Source organism: Globicephala melas, chromosome 20 (genome assembly GCF_963455315.2).
Source record: "Globicephala melas chromosome 20, mGloMel1.2, whole genome shotgun sequence".
NCBI lineage: Eukaryota > Metazoa > Chordata > Mammalia > Artiodactyla > Delphinidae > Globicephala > Globicephala melas.
In genome coordinates this window covers 27,806,503-27,827,302 of record NC_083333.1, presented here as the reverse complement: position 1 = coordinate 27,827,302, position 20,800 = coordinate 27,806,503, and the positions used below count along the sequence as shown (strand labels likewise).

The following is a 20,800-nucleotide window of genomic DNA, read 5'->3' as shown; positions in this document are numbered from 1 at the left end:
AGTGATAGCCTCAATTTATTCAGTCATTCAGTGAATCTTTACACATCAAAAGTGCACAAAAGCTTAAAGTTGAGAGAGAGCAGGTACATTCAGGAATCCCAAGTAATTGATTATGACTGAAGCAGAGGCTTCGAGGAGAAAATGAGAAAGAGCTAGAATGGTTAGCCCAGATTAGCTCTCAAAGAGCTTTGTAGGTCTTATATGAATTTTGGACTCTATCCTGTAAGGCAGAGGATTGCCACTAAACCAAGGAGTGGCAGAAAGTTTTTTTTTTTTTTTTTGGCCTCACCATGCGGCATGTGGGATCTTAGTTCCCTGACGAGGGATCAAACCCGTGCCCCCTGCAGTGGAAGCACACAGTCCTAACCACTAGACCACCAGGGTATTCCCAGAAACTTCTTTTATTTTGTTTTTATTTTAGAATGGTTTGTGGTTCTCGGGCTTTAGTGTGTTTAAGAATCACCAGCGGGGGCTTCCCTGGTGGTGCAGTGGTTGAGAGTCCATCTGCCGATGCAGGGGACACGGGTTCGTGCCCCGGTCCGGGAAGATCCCACATGCCGCAGAGCGGCTGGGCCCGTGAGCCATGGCCGCTGCGCCTGCGCGTCCGGAGCCTGTGCTCCACAACAGGAGAAGCCACAACAGTGAGAGGCCCGCGTACCGCAAAAAAAAAAAAAAAAAAGAATCACCAGGAAGCTTGTTAAAAAAGAGGGATCCCAAAGCCACACTGTCCGAGAATAGAGAATACGCATTTAAACCAGCACGTTAGGGACCCCCTTCGGGGGCCAGTAGTGAAGACTCCCTGCTTCCACTGCAGGGGGCACAGGTTCGATCTCTGGTCAGGGAACTAAGATCCCACGTGCTGTGTGGCGTGGCCAAAAACAAAAACAAACAAAAAACCCGGCACCTTAGATGATTCTGATTCATTTAAATATTCAGACACAGTTGCGACATACCTTAAAAACAAAAGATCAGTAGCTCTGGGGAAACCTGACTTGAAGTTAGGCTTCCACTGCCTCTCCTGATCAATCTGCCTTTCTTGGCCTGTCCTACAATTAGGCCTTAAGCCTCCTCTTCCCCATGGTGGACCAGCTGGAAGCCCAGCAAATGGAGCAGAGCCCAAAGACTGGACAGTGGCTGCAGAGAAGTAGACAGATTTGACAGGTATTTAAAAGGTGGAATTGAGCAGACTTGGAGATTGACTGTATGGGGAGTGTGTGAAGGGGTCAAGGATGCCCCCTGGCTTTTTGGCTTGGAGCAATTTGTTGTTGTTGTTGTTGTGTTTTTTTGTTTGTTTGTTTTTTGAGCTGTGCAGCACAGCATGCGGGATCTCAGTCCTACAGTGGAAGTGTGGAGTCTTAACCAATGGACCACCAGGGAAGTCCCTGGAGCAATGTTATAATGGTGTGTCATACAGTCAGTGACCGGGCCACTTGAAAGAGAGGGGCAGGTCTGAGAAGTAAATTGAGGAATTTTAGTTGAGATTTGCTGAGTTTGAGGTGCCCCTAGGACATCCAAGTGGAGATGTTCAGAAGTCAGTTGGATTTATAGGCTGGAAATTCAGAGAAAGATCTGGACTGGAAATCTGGACTTGAGAATCATTAGCAAATAGATGGTAATAGAAGTGGGGTGAAGTCATTTCAGGAGAGGGGATAGAATGGGAAGAGAAACCGGTCTAGAACAAAACCCAAGGGACATTTAAGGGAAGGGCTGAGAAAGAAAGAAATTGCAAAGGGATCAAGGACAGGCCAGAGTCATAGCCCCAAGTCACAGGGAGGGAGTTCAAGAGGAGTGACGAACTGGGAAGCATCCTGGACTCAGCAAAGAAGTCTGCGGTGACCTTGTAGAGAGCAGTTTTAGTGGAACCAGGCACCAGATTGCAGTGCGTTGAGGAGTAAGTGGGAGGTGAGGGAGTGGAGACAGCTGGCGTGCACATTTTTTTCAAGCTATTTGGCCAAGAATGGAGAGAGATACGGTGGTAACTTCAGAAGGAAGTAGAATTGAGAGTCTTTTTCTACGGTAACGGCTAATGTGCGAGTGGAAGAAAATAAAGGACATAATCAATAAAACCTACCGAGAGGAGTGGGGGACATCCACGGCACAGATGTTACGATTGTGCTTAAGACAAGAGGGACCTACTTCTATTTCTGAACGGATGTGAGGAGGAAGTGATCGATTGGTTTGGAAGCTTGATATCGGGCGCTTCTCTGATGGATTTTGCTTCCTCTAGGAGGTTGGGAGCCAGGCAATGAGTAAGGAGTTTGTAGGATGAACCTTTTCCTTCAGCTAGTCAAAGTACAGGGTTTCCAGCAGGACGGAAGTAGTCACGGCACTAAGGCAAGAGCCTGGTGGGAGCGGGTTGAGGCTGAAGCTTTAAAATCCGAGGGAAGAGAGGCTGACTGAGAGGAAGTGTGATGTTCCTCTGACCCTGAGGAAAGCTGTATTTGGGCCACCGAATGAGAGGTTATTTTCCCAGAACCTCGTGCTGGGGCTTTGATTTAGGCTCCCCCTTCCTCGTCTAGTCAGTCTGCCTTCCCCGGCTTGTGTGTCACGTCTAGGCCTCAAGCCTCCCAGTCCCCAACGAGGACCAGCTGGAAGCCATTTTGATAAAGCTCCACCACAGAAGGAGGACAATACAGCCCCGCCCAGAGCCAGGCGCGCCCCCGCGACGGCCCGGGTGCGCGTGTCCGCGCCTCTTCCCGCCGGCCTGGCGGGCGCCGGGCCCACGCTGGGGCGGTGCGGGGCGGGGGCTGGCGGTGGTTATGTAAGCGTTGCGCGCTCCCGCGAGGCGGCAACCAATGAGGAGCCCCGGCGACTCGGGCTCGCGCACGCAGGATGGGGGGAGGGAGCGCACAACGTGCGCGCGCCCTCTCCCTCCTCCACTGCTGCCGCCTCCTTCTTCTGCCGCTCCTGGTGCTGCTTGTGTGCTCGTTCGGTGCGGACCTGGTACCTCTTTTGTGAAGCGGCAGCTGAGGAGACTCCGGCGCTCGCCATGGCCGACGAAAAGCCCAAGGTGAGCTCGGCGCCGTCCTCCGCGCCTCGCCGCGCGGCCGGGGTCACGGCGCGGGCCGGGGTCCGGCCCGAGCCCGCCGCGGGCTCCCCGCGCCTTCCCGGGCCCCCCACGGGGCGGCCGCGGCTCAGGCCCCGGCGCTCCGCGCCATTTTCTTCCCTCCCCTCTTCCTCCCTCCCGCGCGGGAGGAGGCCCCACCGCCCTCCCCCGCCCCCGGCCGCCTCGGAGTGCGCGCCGGGCGCGAGTTGGGCGGGCGAATCGCGGACACCCGCTGGCCCACCGGCCGCGAGCTGGGCTTCTTGGGCCCTGCTGGCCGGGCGAGCGTGACGAGGGGCGTTAGGGCGCGCGGTGTCCCCACCCTCGGCGGACCCCGCGCCGGGCCGCGGCGGGTGTTGCCGCCTTGGCGGTGGCGAGGAGTTCCCTCCTCCCCGGGCTTCCCCCCTCCGGGGTGGGGGCCGCGGGCATCTGGGGACCCCTGCCCCGGGCCGCACTGGCCGGTTGAGGGTTCGGGGCGAATCAATGGGCTGCTGATGGGTTGGAAGCCGGATGCCCGTCGGCCGTCGTGAGGGGCCGGGGTTGGGGGATTCCCGGGGAGTATTTCCCACATTTTTTGTCGGAATGGGCAGTGGCTTTTCCCTGGGTGCCAAATAACCCCTAACCTGCCGAGACCATGTGGTTTCGAGAAGTTGGAGGCAGATGTACGAGCAGAGAGACTTCGTAGGGCTTAACTTTTCAACGCGGGTTTTGAGGCTCCAGGAGGCTTTTCCCTGGAGGACTCGGGTACACACTTCTTCCTGGCACACGGGACTTTCTTTTGGTTTGTTTTGTGACACCCCCCCCCTTTCCATTCTGAAGTGGTTTAGGGGCTACAGAATTCCTTCTACACTTGATTTTGATGAACTTCAGATTGGGTAAAAATCTACAAGGAAGACTTGTGGAATAAATCTACAAGGAATAAAACTGTGCATTTGACTCATGACAACAAAGGGGAGGGGAGAATAAGCTCATAACTAAAAATAAACAAAAATGAAGCTGCTCATAGAGGCGAACAATAATAGTGGTTCTGAGTTATTACCGCTGCTTGGGAGAGAATCAAAGGATATTCCTCAATCAGGTGGTTTTTTTTTTTAATGTAGCTTGAGATTTGTTATTAAGCTGAATTTGGTAACTTTTTAATGAGATTTGTAATGAGTTTTGAATTTCAAGCTCTAGATTTTTCTTGCATTCTGTACTCAAAGCATTTTGGAAAGAGAAAGGATGCTTATTTTTAATCTTTTTAGAGGAAAGACATTTTGAGTGTAATACAATATATGTCATTTAAAAAAACTCAGATTCAAGAGGGCATTGCAGTAAATTGAGGGAGATCCATCTTTAAAAACCAGTTGTCGACACTGATAGTATTGGATGTAGGCTGCTTTTCTGTTTCTGTGACATCTATTTAATATTGTTGCTTCAGGGTTTCTTATCTTTCAGATTGATTTCAGCAGCTGCAAACAGCTGTATGCTCTGTTATAAGAATGAGAAACCTGTTGATTTCTGAAGCAACTTGGGCTGCTGCTGCTTTAAAAGGTGTTTGTTCTTCACATTTTCCAAATTCTACTTTTATTTTTCTTTCAACAGGAAGGAGTCAAGACTGAGAACAACGATCATATTAATTTGAAGGTGGCGGGGCAGGATGGTTCTGTGGTGCAGTTTAAGATTAAGAGGCATACACCACTTAGTAAACTAATGAAAGCCTATTGTGAACGACAGGTGAGGAACTGACTTGTATACTTCCACTGAATAAAACGTATTTAAAAAAAACAAACCTTTTTTTCTTGAGAATAGAAACCAGCATAATATATCAATAGATTATCTTTGGTAGAATGAATATGTACTTATATACTTGATATATCACAATTTTATCATACACTTGGTTTGTTGATTCTTCATAAAATCCCTTAGGGTGGTTAATATCACATATGATTCTAGTTCTATGCCAGAAATGCATCAAATTATTTTCACAATAATTTGGTTTGTTCCCAAGGGGATGTAATTTTACTTTTATAAGAAAATAAGAACGAACTTGGTAAAATTTCTTGTCAGGCTCTTTTTTAACAATTAAAAATTTGTCTTGTGTCAAAACAATTTATTTCGGGTGTTTTAACCAATTTGGGAGTAAATGTGGGTTTAAGGACATTGCAGTTTTCCTGAAGCATGTAAAACTGTAATATTTTCTTTTTACACTAATAGTAGAGGTCAAGAGATTTAACCTCCTGAGCCAAGCATACACATTCCTGTATTATAAGGATATTTGAATTTTACTCAGAAAACAGTAAATTTTTTAGCTCAGAAGAGGAAGTAGAAATGAACAGATGCTGGGAGGTAAATGTAAACTTTAAGACAAAGAAGCTTCCTTTTGTGATGTTGAGTCTGTAACAATACAAAGGTAATTTTAAAGATGACTTTTGCAAGTATAACAGAAACTCTGGTAGATCAGTTAATCCAACAGTAACCTGGCAGAAGTATTTTTCTTGTTCAACCCTGGATGTATAATATATAAAAATTTGGAAAATTATTAGACCAAAACAACTTGTCTACATTGCAAATTCACCTCCTAAAAATAGGTTCAAAACAGAGTAAGGTTAAAACCTCTACAAGTTGGGAAATTGAGTTTGAGTTGATACTTGGGCCTTCTCCATGAGACTGAAGGGCTTCTTAAACTGAAGATTTAAACTTCTTTTTGAGTTTGAAGCTTTATTTTATGCCTAGTTTATTTATAAGATAATAAGAGTACTGTGGTTATAATTTTTTATCTTCAAAAACTTTTTCATAGTTCCTTACAAAGATATGCCCTTCAGTGTACTTTCATTTGAAGAATTCTGGTGAAATCCCCTAACAGTAAATATGTACTTCTTAATTGTGCTAAAGAATTTTTGCACTGGTATCTACCATATTTGAATACTAGTACTCCTTCAGGTTCCAGGGGAATTTTAAAAGGTAATCATTTTGTAGAATGTTTATGTAGCAAAACCTTATACAACATAGAAATTCATGCTTAGATTTGGTGACTTTCAACAAAATTCTCTGCATATCCTAACTTTTCTCTAATTACTATTAAATTTTAGCTTTTAAATGGTCATATTCTTCAACACTGACTATGAAAATTTTCAAACTTAGAGAAAAAAGTTTACACTGAATACCCATCAGTCTACTGCCTAGATTAACTGTTACCAATTTACTATATACATCTATTGATACTCTCTGTCCATCCTAAAATGGTCATATTTAAGACTTCCCATATTTCCTGTGGGGCCCCCAAAAGAGCTTTTTATCTTTTTTTTTTTTTTTTTTTACCAGATGCCTATGTGCTGGGGCATTATACTGTGTGCCAGAAAAAGTAAAGCACATCCTGTGTATTCTAGATTATCCTTATAGGAAATTGTCTTATAAGATCTAGTTAGTGTGTCAATCAAGAATTTTTTAGTTTTCCTGCTATGTTAAAGTAAGTCTACTATATTACCCAGTGTAAATAAAGTTTTCCTTTATTTTTTTCAATTATTAGGCATAAGATTGGGATTATATTTGACTAAACTTGTTGGGTCCACTCTTAACTTGCACTAGAGGAAAAAGAACATTGGTAATCCATAAAAAATATAATTCCACTGCATATCTGTTGGAATGCAAATGTGAAAATATTATCCAGGAAGAATTTGGAAAGATGTTTATTCCCATTTTCCTCTTAAATTGGGGATAACGTCAGAGTTTTGAGTGAAACAAGATCCCTGTTTACTTTTCAAGTGGTTTCTCTGGTTCTGAGGAAGAGGGAGTTGAAGTATCATCTAATTGGGCTGATTCCCTGCTTTCTAAGTGTAGTTACAGGTTATTAAAAACTAAAATATTTATCTGATCTGATTTGCATAGCTAAAGTTTTTTTGGCAGGTGAGACTTCTTGACCAAAGATTTCCTATCAAGATTAATTGAATGCTCATATTTACTTTCTAATGAACTCATTTGGTATTGGATCTCTGGAGGAGTTCCAGTGAATGCCTAATAGGCATCTAAAACTGAACATGCAAAGCAGGACTCTTGATTCTACTAGAAATCTTTCTCTGTTGTCCCCACTCAGTAAATAGCACCATTCTGCATCTAGTTGTCAAAACCTTAGGGTCCTCCTTGATGATGCATCATAACAAATAAAATCCATCAGCGAATTCTGTTCTCTATTTAAACTTGGTCCAGCACAGTAGCCACAAGCCACGTGTGAGTGTTCACCACTTGAAGTGTGGCTAGTCCAAATTGAGATGTGCTGTAAAGTGTAAAATGAATGCCAGATTTTGAAAACTTGGTGTGAAAAAAGTTAAATATCTCAATTTTTAAAATGTTGATTATATGTTGAAATGGTAGTATTTTTAAATATGTTGAATTAAAACTTTAATCAGACTTTTACCTTATTTTTAACTTTTTAATGTGGCAACTAGAAAACTACCATATGTGGCTGACATATTTCCATTGCATAGTGCTGAGCCCGCAACCATTTTTATTCTATTCCGGATTAACTACTACCTCAGGGACTTCTCTGATTAATTCAAAGTGCCCCTGTTGCCATCACTGGGTCCTCTCACTCTTTTTTGTTTGTTTTGATTTGTTGTTTTGCATTGATTATTGTCTGTATTTATCTCTCTGCACTAAAGTGTAAGCTTCATGAGCATAGGGCTGTTTTATTATATGACTATTTTTCTAGAGCCTAGACCAGTGCTCAGCATATAGAATGTGTTCAAATGCTTGTAAAAGAATAGAGAACATTCAAACCTAGTGTTTCTGTAGGTTGGTTTCTAAGTAAGTTTCTCATTCACATGTAGAGTTAGACTTTGCCCACTTTATATCAGCCACATATCCTTCAGGCAACTGATTGAGAGCATACTATTCCATTCTAGTGTAAATCTACCCCAACATTGTTTACTAGATTGTCAGGTGGCTTCAGAGAGCACAGAATAATTGGTTTAGTCCAGTTCGTTTTTGTGAAATGAAGAAATGGGGTCCCAAAGAGAGAACCTCACACATCTCTTCTGGAGCACAACTCTAAAGCTCAGGGATGAGATTTATACAGAAGAGGAAACCAAATACTGGTTTAATGCAAATTCATTGTTTGAATTTACATGGTTTATAGAATCTTAAAGGCAAGTTTCCTGAATTTTGGACTTTTGATCTCTAGCAAAATAGCTTTTATTGATAAGGAAAAGCGTAAAAACAGGTGTCAATAAAGGAATACAATTTGCTTGTGTTCTACTGGCCCTGCCTTCCCTTCGCCCTTATTTTGAATGGCCACGCCATTGGATGTAGTGAAGGAAGAACCCAGCATATAGAAGATGCTAAGAGTTTTGTTGAAGCAGAGTCTCCAATGGAGTGTTTGTAAGTAGATAATACTTAGTATTAATGGCTTGGTATTGAATTCTTGGTTACTTTGTGTAATTGCAAACTAAATTTGAAAGTCATGAGGAATGAATTAGGTTATGGCTGTCACCTGGTGGGGGATTGCTTGTATTCCGTAAGACAAGGGCTAGTCTGGAAGTGGTATGTGTCAAAGACCAGAGTGTTGTGTTGTGTTTTGTTCAACGTTTATTTATTTACCTATGTATCTATCTATCTGCACCGGGTCTTAGTTGCGGCATGTGGGATTTTTGTTGCAGCGTGTGGGATCTTTTTAGTTATGGCATGCGAGATCTTTAGTTGTGGCATGTAGGATCTAGTTCCCAGACCAGGGATCGAACCTGGGCCCCCAGCATTGGGAGCGTTGGAGTCTTAACCGCTGGATTAGGGAAGTCTCAAAGACTAGAATTTTAAAGGAAAGCAGTATGATTTTCACGTGACAGGTAGTTTTAAAGACCAATTCAGTGAATCCTTGTTAAATAAGGGAATACAGTTGTTAAACAAGTGTTCATTGAACACTTTATTTCAATATTTTTAGTTCTAGGAACTCAGTTTAATTTTCTCTTAAATATCAATTAAAACTGGGAGTTTTTGTAACGAGAATTATAGTTTGTAATTTGAGCATGATACAGGAATGGCTTTGTGTAAGATGCTTCCAAGAAAGGTATTTTTCAAGTTAAAATATTCACAGCATACCTCCAAAGAAATCTTGTCCTCATTTGGTTGCAGTTACCAGCAACTTTACTATTTTGCTCTTTTCCCCTTCTCCCCACCCCTATGTCAGGTAGGTGATTCTTAATAGTGGAGTCCCCTTTGCAGAAAGGGGCATATTTGAGCTCATTTATCTCCTTAAATGCACATAAAAATTTCTTGACACTCCCTTTTTGTAATAAAGCTTCTCCTCAACTTAGCTTTAGGTTTATTTTCAAATAAAAACAGAAAATGAAGCATATTTAGATACTGCTTTTCATCCATTTTATTCCATCAGTATTTAGCACCTACCATGTGCAAGATATACAGTATGTAACTAAGTTTAGATTTCTATCCCTACTGGAGCTTATTTTCTAGTACAAGGTTGACTAACAATTGCAGGCTTAGGTAAGTACTAAGCAGAAAAAAGCAGGTGCTTCTTTAGAGCTGTTCCAGGATTTTCTTGGATGTGGATTGTGGTCTTATAGATGGTTTTAGGGACCAGTTATTGCCTTGTGTTTTGCTGTAAATGTACTCACTGCCCAAGGATAAGAACTTGAATATGCCTGTGGTGTTCCTAGTATTGTGCTGGGCTGGGGCTTAGGTTACTCTTACATAGTGGTAGGAATTGTTTGGATAGACAAGAAGGGAAGGTAGCTTTTAGGCAAAGTTTTATTTTAATCATTACACCTTTTTTAGGTGACTTCAGTTTTCATATTATTAATGGGTTTTGTTATGTGTTTGTTTTTGGAGCGCTTTTTAATGTGCGTTGAGGAATGTTGACATGTGCATCTGTTGCTTCAAATTTCCTTTTAGTATCTAACTCATTTAAATGCACTGTTTGACTCAAGGTATGATCTGTTCAAGCTTGAAGTAGCTATGGTCTCAAAAGTAGCTATGGCTCTCAAAAACAGCCTTTTTTTTTTTCCAGTCCTTTTTAAGAAAAATCATTTTTCCAATGAAAATCAAACATAGTATAGTTTAAAGAAAGTGAAAATCACTCCAAATCATTTAACCAATATAGAAATGTTAACATATTGATGATCATTTATTTAGGTCTCTCTTTTAAATATATTCATGGCCAAATATGCATGTAGTTTTAGTTCTTACTGTTTCTTTGCATTCTTATTGCTTTTAAACTCTTTGTCCAGGGTTTGTCAATGAGGCAGATCAGATTCCGATTTGACGGGCAGCCAATCAATGAAACAGACACACCTGCACAGGTAAAAATGTCTTTGTGCTAACTAGAAAAACCAATGTTTTTTATAATTTTCTCAACAGCTTTGTTTATTAATTTGTGAACTTCTAGTCATCGGAATATAGTTCTTTTTTTTCTTCTTTTTTTTCCTGTATGCGGGCCTCTCACTGTTGTGGCCTCTCCCGTTGCGGAGCACAGGCTCCGGACACGCAGGCTCAGCAGCCATGGCTCACGGGCCCAGCCGCTCCGCGGCATGTGGGATCTTCCCGGACCGGGGCACGAACCCGCGTCCCCTGCATTGGCAGGCGGACTCTCAACCACTGCGCCAGCAGGGAAACCCTATAGTGCTTTACCAGAGTTCAAAGCTGTGTAAAATATGGCCAAAAGGGAATAGAAAGAAAAAATAGATTCAGGAAGTGCCAATGGTTTTTAAATATTCAGTTATCACTTAGTAAAACTAGTAGGTCGTTTTACTTTAATCCATATTTTTCTTCTTGCCAGCATTATTTGGAAAAAAATAAATAAAATTCCTGTTTGTTACTTCAGAATGTTGTTTTCCTTTTGTTTTCATTGCTGCAGCTCTAAATCATACCCCGGGTTCCCCATAAGCGATTGGTTGGCTGTTTATCCTAACCATTTTAGCCCCTCATGAATTCTCTTGTACCTATGCTTCTGAACTGAAGAGAATCTAGTGGCTCTAACTGCAAGTCTCTTGATAGCTTATGTTTCACAGGGCTGTTGATTATTATTTCACAGGGCTGTTGATTATTATTTGGTGGCTTTCCAAACCCTTACTACAAAAGGTGTTGTCTGATCCCTTAATCTCTTTACTTATTACTTCAGTTGTTCTGTCACTTTGTAGGGGATCGGCTGGGCTATCTTCTTTAGCAGAAACTTTTTGTTTCTTTTTACCTTCTGAAATTCCATTTAAGACATTCTGTTTTGGGGGAAAAAACTTTGATAGCAGAAATTTTAAATTGGAGCCCTTGTCCTTTTGAATTTGTTTTATCACCCCATAAAAACTAGAAAGTGATAAATATGGTATGAGTGAAGCAGAAAATCCAGATTGTGGTTTTGTTGATAATCTTCAAAAACTTGAAATATCTATGAGTTATACTTGAGGGAAGAATATTTTGAAGAAATTTCTGTTGATGAGTCTCTAAGAAGCAATTATAGTATGTAGCCACAAGGAGGAGCTGAATTCTCTTGATGAATGAGAGAGAGAGAAAGCTCTCTTGTATCCTTTGAAGGCATTTAAAGTTTCACTATAAAATTGAAAAACATTCCAGTAGTTTCATTTCAGTGGATAGGCTGATGGATTTAAAAGAATAAAAAGAACCCATTATGCTAAACTCTGATGGTAATGTATTTTCTGTTTTTTGAAGCCCTCACCCACCACCAAAAAAAAGTTCTGGGACTTGTCTATCATGCTAGCTGCAAATAATTAAACCTGAGGAGGATTTGTTCAGTACTGCATTCATAAAATCTTCAAATTGAATTTGGAATTGACCTCATTTTAGTATTTGGAATTGAATTTATTTTAGAGTGAAATTGATTCATTTTAGAATTGTTCTTCCAGTACTTATTAAATAGCAGAATTGTATAAATTAGAACATCTGCTTAGCAGCCAATTTTAATAGCAGTATAATTGTTATATACTCATTCTCTTAAGTACTTCATTTTCTTTGACTCATTTAGTTCTCATAACTGAATATTCCATTTTACAAATAGAGAATTGAGACTTAGTCATTAATATTTTAATGCTTTAGTTCTACTTTACTGTATTTGAACTTCATTAGAAACGTTCCCTTTCTTGTCTTTAGATGCCCAAGGTTGTTGTTTTATCTTCAAAATTACCAGTTTTTAGAAAATTTTTCTTGGGTGATTATCAGCATTGTAAACTGTTCCAAAGCTTGTTTACCTTACAGTGTTGCCATATGTACCAAGACCTTCCTGCTATCAACATGGTTTTATGTATAATGTGTGGGTTAGTAAACCTTGCAAACTTAATAGCATTTTGAATTTTGATTTTTTTTTTTAACAAGTCTGTTTTTGCTCATGCTCCTTTTTTTGTTTTTTAACATCATTATTGGAGTATAATTGCTTTACAATGGTGTGTTAGTTTCTGCTTTATAACAAAGGGAATCAGTTATACATATACATATATTCCCATATCTCTTCCCTCTTGCGTCTCCCTCCCTCCCACCCTCCCTGTCCCACCTCTATGCTCCTCTTCTTACTACATAGTGGTAACCACTGTATTTGCATAGGCAAAGATATAGTCATATTATACACATACACACAAACTTAAAAATATATATACAAATATAATACTATAAGCTGTTCGCTGCCTAGTTTTAAAATTTTTTAGCCTAATACCGTATCTAAGGGATATTTCCATTTCTGCATGTGTAAATCTACTTATTCTTTAATAATAGGTACATGGTATTTCATGTATGCATGTACTATATTTTTGGGGGTTTTGATATTTTGGTTATTTTCAGTTTTTTGCTCATCTAAACAACATTGCAGTGAGAGCCTTTATACACATCAGTTTTATTTTCAATAGTTGAAGGTGAGATGATTTAACTTATGGACATACTCAGCTTTTTAACTTAAAAACTCAATTTTCTGTAATCTTCATAAAAAAGACCAAGTGAAAAATTATTTAAACCTAAGTCTTACGCTACTTTAAGCTGTGGGACATCTAAAATAATGAACACTGGAACTGGGTGGAACTCGTGCAGATTTTCAGGCTATTTAAGTCTGATAGTTATAAATTTTAAGAGCTAAATAACCAATGGCCGATTGTTTTTTTTCTCATTTATGCTAGTTGGAAATGGAGGATGAAGATACAATTGATGTGTTCCAGCAGCAGACAGGAGGTGTCTACTAAAAAGGGAACCTGCTACTTTACTCCAGAATTCTGTTCCTCCAGACCAAGAAGACATTCTCAATTAGAAAACTGCAATTTGGTTCCACCACATCCTGACTACTACAGTATAGTTTCTCTATTCTTTCATTTTCCCCTTCCCCATTCCTTTATTGTACATAAAGTAACTGGTGTATGTGCACAAGCATATTGCATTTTTTTTTTTTAACTAAATGGCCAACGGTATGTTTTGATCGACATCAAATGGAGATGGAATGGGGAAAAATACTGGTTCTGTGAAGATACCCCCTTTTCTCCATTAGTGGCATGCTCATCAGCTCTTATCTTTATATTCCAGTAAGTTATTTTGCTCTCACTGTTTAACAAAAAAAGAACAACATAAAAATTCTTGCATACCTTGTTCGATTGGAGAATTTTAATGTTTTTCATTTATCATTGTAAAACCAAGGACAATTTTATAACTTTTTTGTACGTAGCTGTTACATGTAGGGCAATCTGTCTTTAAGTAGGGATAAATTACTCTAAAAGAAATGAATCCTAGATAGTTTTCCCTTCAAGTCAAGCGTCTTGTTGTTTAAATAAACTTCTTGTTTAAAATGAGCTGTTTTCTTTATTCTGAGGAATATTAAATAGAAAGTTGAAGCTTAGAGAAAAACATGACCTGAATAGGCCTACTAGAAGTTACATTTCAAGGAAGAAATAAAGCTACTTTGCATTTCTGACAGACTAATGCAAAACAGGGAATAACAAAGTTATATAAATGACTAGCAAGGAATGTCCTGAGGCAGAGTGGGTGAGTACCTGCAGCTAAGAAAAAGTTCTCATTTTGCTGACTCTGCTGATAAATCACTTGACCATTCTAGTCCTCATTTTGTCTGGTGGTAAATACTCCCTAACCTAAAACAGTTTTTGTTCCTTATTTGAGGATGTTGAGGGACAGAAAATATTTACCTACGTATACCCATCCTTACAGCCTTAAATATGCAGATCACTACAGTTCTTAAATTCAGTTGTATGGGGAAAGATAACTACAGAACCAATAAACAGAATATTGGAGCTGGAAAGATATGTAAAGATTATCTAGTTCTAACCCCTGTTTTAAAAATGACAAGGCTGAGGTCTAGAGGGTTATTCGTCACATAGTTAGATGGCTATGAAACTGGAACTTAGAGGTTAGGTTTTCTGATGCCTGTTAATTGAATTTTCCAATAATGGTTTACAAGAGACTGAATTCCCACCCTTACTGCCTAACAATGTGGCCTTTTTGGATCAAGTCCCCATGAGCTATCATGCCTTGCAATTCACTTAATTCACTCTACCTCTGTTGCAATATAGTCTTTTTTACATTCCCCATTTCTATAGTGAATAAGCTTCCCCAGAGACAGCAGGAATTACGTAGGTTTTTGGCTCTGTGTATATGTGAGTTAATCTTGAATCAACTGAAGTTTTATTTTCCTATATGTGTAGTGCTGCCAACCTATTTTTACAATTTATATTGTGAAATAGTGTGAGAAGCCTGCCCCCAAGAATTCTTAGATATCGGGTAAGTACATTTCTCTTGCTCTAGGTACTATTAAGTACTGGAATTTTGTTGTCCCCAAAATTAAAGTTAGGATTGAAATTGAAGCCAGAGAACTTTATTAAGGAAGGATTCTTCAACTGGGTTCTTGTTTAACCAGAGGGAACTAATGTCATGTCTGAGCTTTCGCCATGTTGGGGGAACTTTTAAATTCTTTCATACTAGAAAAACTTTCGGTAGAATTTTAAAAGCCATAGGGAAATGTGTGGAAAAGGCACTGTTTCATAATATAGTATGTTGTAGCTTATTGATGTTTGGGTCAGTGTATAATTAAGATTTACCTTATTCTTAAGTGAACTTTTGATTGTTGCCCTTGCCTATTTCACATAAATTACCACCAAAAAGGCAAATATTTTATGGGAAAGCTTACAGAGAACTTTTTAAAAAACCCTTTGAAAATAAGCGGATCGTTGAAAATGCTGAAAGTAATTGTAGCATTTTAATTTTTTTGGCTTGAGAGGGGAGGTTCAAATGATGGGAGTTACACTGCTCTTTTGGATAACTGTTAGGACAATTTGACTAAACTCTTTTAAGTTTGTGCTTACATATCCGACATGTTTGTATCTTAAAAGTAGCAAATAGTACCTAAGTGAACCCAATCTGTATAGGGAGATAAATTTTATTCTCAAGCACCTCTCATATTCATCCAAGCTGCTAGAGGCCAAAACAAAAGGTATTAGCAGCTTCCCAGAAATAGGACTGTCAGGTTATTTGGCTCATTGTTTTCCTTGTTTATGTTCTCACAGAAATTAATTGGATGATCAGATTACATTCTGTCTAAAGGGGATGATGTTGAATGGAACATGGGAAGAAGTAAACATAGTTTGAGGAGAAATTGGAGACTTGAGTCAAAGTGTGTAATTATGTAGGAAATTGATACCAGGAGGTCAGTAAGATAATGGAATCCCAGGATTTGAGGGCAGCCTGTTGGAAAGTTTTTTCCAAGGTCTCTGTGGGGGCCATAGGGTATTGGAGAGGGCCAGCTGTGCCATTTTCAGAGCAATATTGAATTGAGAAGCAGCTCTGCGAGGCATTCTCACAACTCTTAAGAGTTAAGTACGTTATGGTGAAGATTAAATGAGATAATATATGTTCTAACTACCACATACTGAACTCTTTAATTTTAAATAAAACTTATTTTCAGCGTGAAGTAAGGGCTCTGCCGTAGGTTGCTGAGGCTTCAACTGAATACCATAATCCCTACCAATTGGCCTGCATTTTCTATTCATTTTAAAAACTGAATACAATCTTTGTCTCATTAGGTTTTTTTTAAACTTTTTGGTTTGTTTGTTTTTTTTTTTTTTTTTTTTGGCCACACTGCACAGCATGTGGGATCTTAGTTCCCTGACCAAGGGTCAAACCCATGCCCCTTGCATTAGAAGTGCAGAGTCTTAACCACTGGACCACCAGGGAAGTCCCTCATTCGGTTTTTATTAATTAATTAATTAAATTTATTTTTGGCTGCGTTGGGTCTTTGTTGCGGCACGTGGGCTTTCTCTAGTTGCGCCGAGCGGGGGCTACTTTTCGTGGTGGTGTGCGGGCTTATTGCGGTGGCTTCTCTTGTTGTGGAGCACAGGCTCTAGGCGCACGGGCTTCAGTAGTTGTAGCACGCGGGCTTCAATGGTTGTGGCTTGCAGGCTCTAGAGCGCAGGCTCAGTAGTTGTGGTGCACGGGCTTAGTTGCTCCGTGGCATGTGGGATCTTCCCGGAGCAGGGCTCGAACCTGTGTCCCCTGCATTGGCAGGCAGACTCTCAACCACTGCGCCACCAGGGAAGCCCCTAGGTTTTTAAATAAATGCTTAATACTAAATTGTGCTCTAACGAATTTTTTTAAGGAAAAACAAAAGGGAAAGGTCTTTTTTCCTTTTTAAGGAAAAACAATCCTCAGGGTTTTAATGATTCTCCAATACTTTAAGAAGCAAAGGACCCATCCACAAGATGCTTCAACATTTTGATTATCTAGGTGATGATTTGAGGGTTAGTCCTGGATGTAGTAAGAAATATATGTGTTTTATAATGAGACTTTGGGGCTTCCCTGGTGGCGCAGCGGTTGGGAGTCCGCCTGCCAATGCAGGGGACGCGGGTTTGTGCCCCAATCCGGGAGGATCCCACGTGCCACGGAGTGGCTGGGCCCCGTGAGCCATGGCCGCTGAGCCTGCGTGTCGCGTCCGGAGCCTGTGCTCCACGGCGGGAAAGGCCACGGCAGTGAGAGGCCCGCATACCGCAAGGAAAAAACCCCCAAAAAACCATATAATGAGACTTTGGTGTGTGTAGTGGTTAACTAATGAAAAGAGTGCCTCACAGTGGAAAACAGGTTAGGAATTTAATCTATTATTTGGAATGTGGAGTGTTATTTCCCTGTAAGCAGTGACATGTGACTATGTATGAGATCATTTTAGGATTTCCTACACCCTTAGGGCCTTTGTGAAACAGTTTAAAGTCCAAGACTTTTCATGTAATATTTGTTTTCTTTGCACTTGATACTATAAGACGGATTATGTGGCTAATTTTGCAACAAGTTACAGAATTTGGAATACCAAGAGTTTTCCCATTCTTTTCTAGGCATACCCTTTTAAGTTATTTGATGTTTGTAATTTTAAAGATCTTTTTTTTAAAAAAATTTATTTATTTAAGGTCTTAGTTGCAGCACACAGGATCTTCATTGCGGCGTGCAGGCTCTTTTTTTTAGTTGTGGCATGCGGACTCCTTAGTTGCGGCATGCATGTGGGATCTAGTTCCCCGACCAGGGATCGAACCCTGGCCCCCTGCATTGGGAGTGCAGAGTGTTTTTTTTAACTTGTTTATTAGAGAAATAGCTTGGAATTGAAGAAAGAAGACAAATTTAAATCACATAATCTCATTCAGCTCTTAGTCTGAGAGGAGGAGGAAATAATGGGGAAATATGAATCATGCTCTCCCTCTGCAGTTCAGAGTGACTAGAGGGGCATATCAGACCTTAGTACAGTGTATGTGCCATTTTGTTTATCTTAACTTTGGATAAAGAGAAGGCAAGAATATGACAGAACCACTTTCCTTATTTGAGACATCTAGGTTGGTTCATTTGACTTATTTAATGGCAAATGAATTTTTAGAGAAAATAAACTCCTTGGGTGGTTTTTCTCTTGGTGGCATTGATCTGCCTTTTTTTTTTTTTTTTGTGGTGAGGATGCAGCTAAGAAAAGAATGGACAGATGCATACTAAATTTGGCTCTAGGAGTGATGGATGCAGAATGTATGTGTGAGTGATGTACTTACGGGGCACCCTGCAATACTGGGGTTGAGAAGTGAAACTTGTTAGAAATACTTGTTGGGCCGTTCATTAATTAAGTCACTTACCCAAGTTCAGAAGCACATGACCAGTATTTTCTTTTAATAATAAGGAATAGAAAACATTAAGAGTCTGTATTAAACTGTGGTTGAACATAAGTAACTGCTATACACGTAGGTCAAAAATAGTCAAATATCTGCCATGTCACATGGGTCAACCTAATATGTGTGTATTGGATCACAGCGAAAGCCACTGTTCTAAGAGATTGGTTCAAACCTGACTGCAGACTCTAGGTAGAGTAAGTTCCAATAAGGATGCCATGTAGATTGCCCATTTCCTCTGGCCTGTTGGAATAAATAGGGGCAGGTTGAAATTATGGGGGACTCAGAACACTTTGCCTAGCAGTGGAAAGCTGGTAACATTCAAGACAAACACATGCTTGAGAATGAAGAGATGATATGTTAGTGCACTTTTTTGTGTTTGGTTAAAATTTATTTATTGTCCTTAGGCACAAATCGTGAAGAACAACTAGCAGATTGTTCTATTTTAAGTTATACATTGCATTCTTGAATAAAACTGTCCACACGCTCAGCAACAAATGTAGAAACCAACAGGATTCCTGTCTATATTAAAGCAAAAATTATTAGGGCCTTCATCATTTTCTGACATCTTTTAAATAACGACTTTTTTGCCACCTGCTTCAGAATAGATTGTGTTCTAAGGAAATTCTGAGAATATTGGGTTTGCAAAAACCTGTTGGGGGACTTCCCTGGTGGTGTAGTGGTTAAGAATCCGCCTGCCAATGCAGGGGACGTGGGTTCGATCCCTGCCTGGTCTGGGTAGATCCCACATGCTGAGGAGCTACTGAGCCCACACACCACAACTGCTGAAGCCCGCACGCTCTAGGGCCCATGTGCCGCAGCTACTGAGCCCTCATGCTGCAACTACTGAAGCCTGTGCCCTTAGAGCCCACGCTCTGCAACAAGAGAAGCCACTGCAATGGGAAGCCCACGCACCGCTACAAAGAGTAATCCCCACTGGCCGCAACTAGAGAAAGCCCTGCTCAGCAACAAAGACCCGACGCAGCCAAAAAAACCCAATAAACCTATTGGACTTCTCCGGTGGTCCAGTGGTTAAGACTCTGTGCTTCGTTCCACTGCAGGGGCCACAGGTTCGATCCCTGGTTGGAGTTCCCCCCACCCCCCCCCAAAAAAAAAACCTATTGGGAAAGGCGATTACTACTAGGCTTTCTGAATTGAATTACAAATAGAATAGTACTTTGGATATAGTAGGGAGGTGGCAGCGTGGGACTAAGGGAAGTTAAAGAGCACTTAACTGCTTAAAGACAAAGTTAAGGAAGTGGAAGCAACTGCACATTCTCTTCCTGTTAACTATATTTAAAAAGCAGGTGAAAATGGACATGCATATAGGGCAGTGGTTTTAAAATTTCACGGAACCCTGAGGTTGTGCAAAAAGAGGAGGACCAACTGGAGAGTGGCAAGGGACAGGAGGAAGCGGAGAGGGCCAGGATTCAATCATAGCTGCTCTGTTAATCTATTTTATATATTTGGATTCTGCTTTATAAAAGTTTAAAAAACACTGCTGTGGACTTCCCTGGTGATGCAGTGGTTAAGAATCTGCCTGCTAATGCAGGGGACACGGGTTCGAGCCCTGGTCTGGGAAGATCCCACATGCCATGGAGCAACTAAGCCTGTGCACCACAACTACTGAGCCTGCATGCCACAACTGCTGAAGCCTGCCCACCTAGAGCCCATGCTCCACAACAAGAGAAGCCACTGCAAGGAGAAGCCCGTGCACTGCATCGAAGAGTAGCCCCGCTCTCCGCAAAACTCGTGAGCAGCAGCGAAGACCCAACACAGCCAAAAATAAATAAATAAATACATAAAACCACTGCTGTAGGTCATGAAATAGCTGTTAGACCGTTCCTTGTTATAAGATTTCATCTGTCTTTCTGTTTCTTTAGATTTTTAGGTTAACCTGGGAATTTGAAGCAAATTACTTATTGATACAGACCCTAGTGTGTATTTTAAAAATCATAATGATGGGCCTTCATGATTTTATAAGCAGATGTTCACATTGCCCCATCCTTTTGCATCTTTTGATCCTGATCTGTGTTGATCTTTTGGGAAAAATATAATTTTATTAATATCCCATTTTCAACTTAGTTGGTCTTCTGGAGCAAAGGTTACAGCAGAGCTACATATCATATCTTTTACCCCAAATCTCCATGTTGCAGCAGAAAGTGGAGTACAGTGATTTGGTCAAAACTATTAAGTACACGAACAAGTAAATAGGAGAGCTAGTTATTCTGGAAATTTCTGGCAGTATTTACAAAGAATGTTCCAAACAGGCCTGCCTAAGATGGCCTTAATCAGATGTCTGTTTTATATAAATTTACTGCTCTTCATAAATCAGATTAAATTAAAAAGCGTACTGGAACTGATTCCTTACCTTTGAAGCAAAGGTTCTCAGCCCAAGCTATATGTGAGAATTGGCTGTTTAACTTCTTATAGACATCCATGACTGGACCCTATATGCAGAAATTCCAGTTCAGTAGATCTCTGGAGCCTTGCATTCATATGTACTTCTTAAAAGCTCATAGGTTAAAAAAAAAAAAAGCTCATTATTCTGGTGTGCAGCCAGGTGGGGTACCTCTCATAGAAAGCTTTCAAAAAAAAAAAGCCTTCATTTAAAGAGTAAAACATTCTTGAAATTATCTCGTTCCCAAGCTAGCAG

General features: G+C 40.5%; 1 protein-coding gene across 1 annotated transcript; it reads left to right on the top strand.

The window, feature by feature from the left end:
* Window positions 1–2,846: 2,846 nt before the first annotated feature.
* On the top strand, window positions 2,847–13,797 carry SUMO2 (small ubiquitin like modifier 2). Its single transcript, XM_030837621.3, has 4 exons — window positions 2,847–3,010; window positions 4,628–4,759; window positions 10,258–10,329; window positions 13,138–13,797. Exons 1-4 carry the CDS (start codon window positions 2,990–2,992, stop codon window positions 13,198–13,200), a joined length of 288 nt encoding a protein of 95 aa, XP_030693481.1. The 5' UTR covers window positions 2,847–2,989; the 3' UTR covers window positions 13,201–13,797.
* Window positions 13,798–20,800: the final 7,003 nt, after the last annotated feature.

Bases quoted from the DNA above. Each gene is read 5' to 3' on its own strand.
- SUMO2 (XM_030837621.3), top strand. From the start codon at position 2,990: ATGGCCGACGAAAAGCCCAAG. The intron at 4,760-10,257 runs GTGAGGAACTGA...CTCTTTGTCCAG, and splicing joins AAGCCTATTGTGAACGACAG to GGTTTGTCAATGAGGCAGAT. The intron at 10,330-13,137 runs GTAAAAATGTCT...CATTTATGCTAG, and splicing joins AAACAGACACACCTGCACAG to TTGGAAATGGAGGATGAAGA.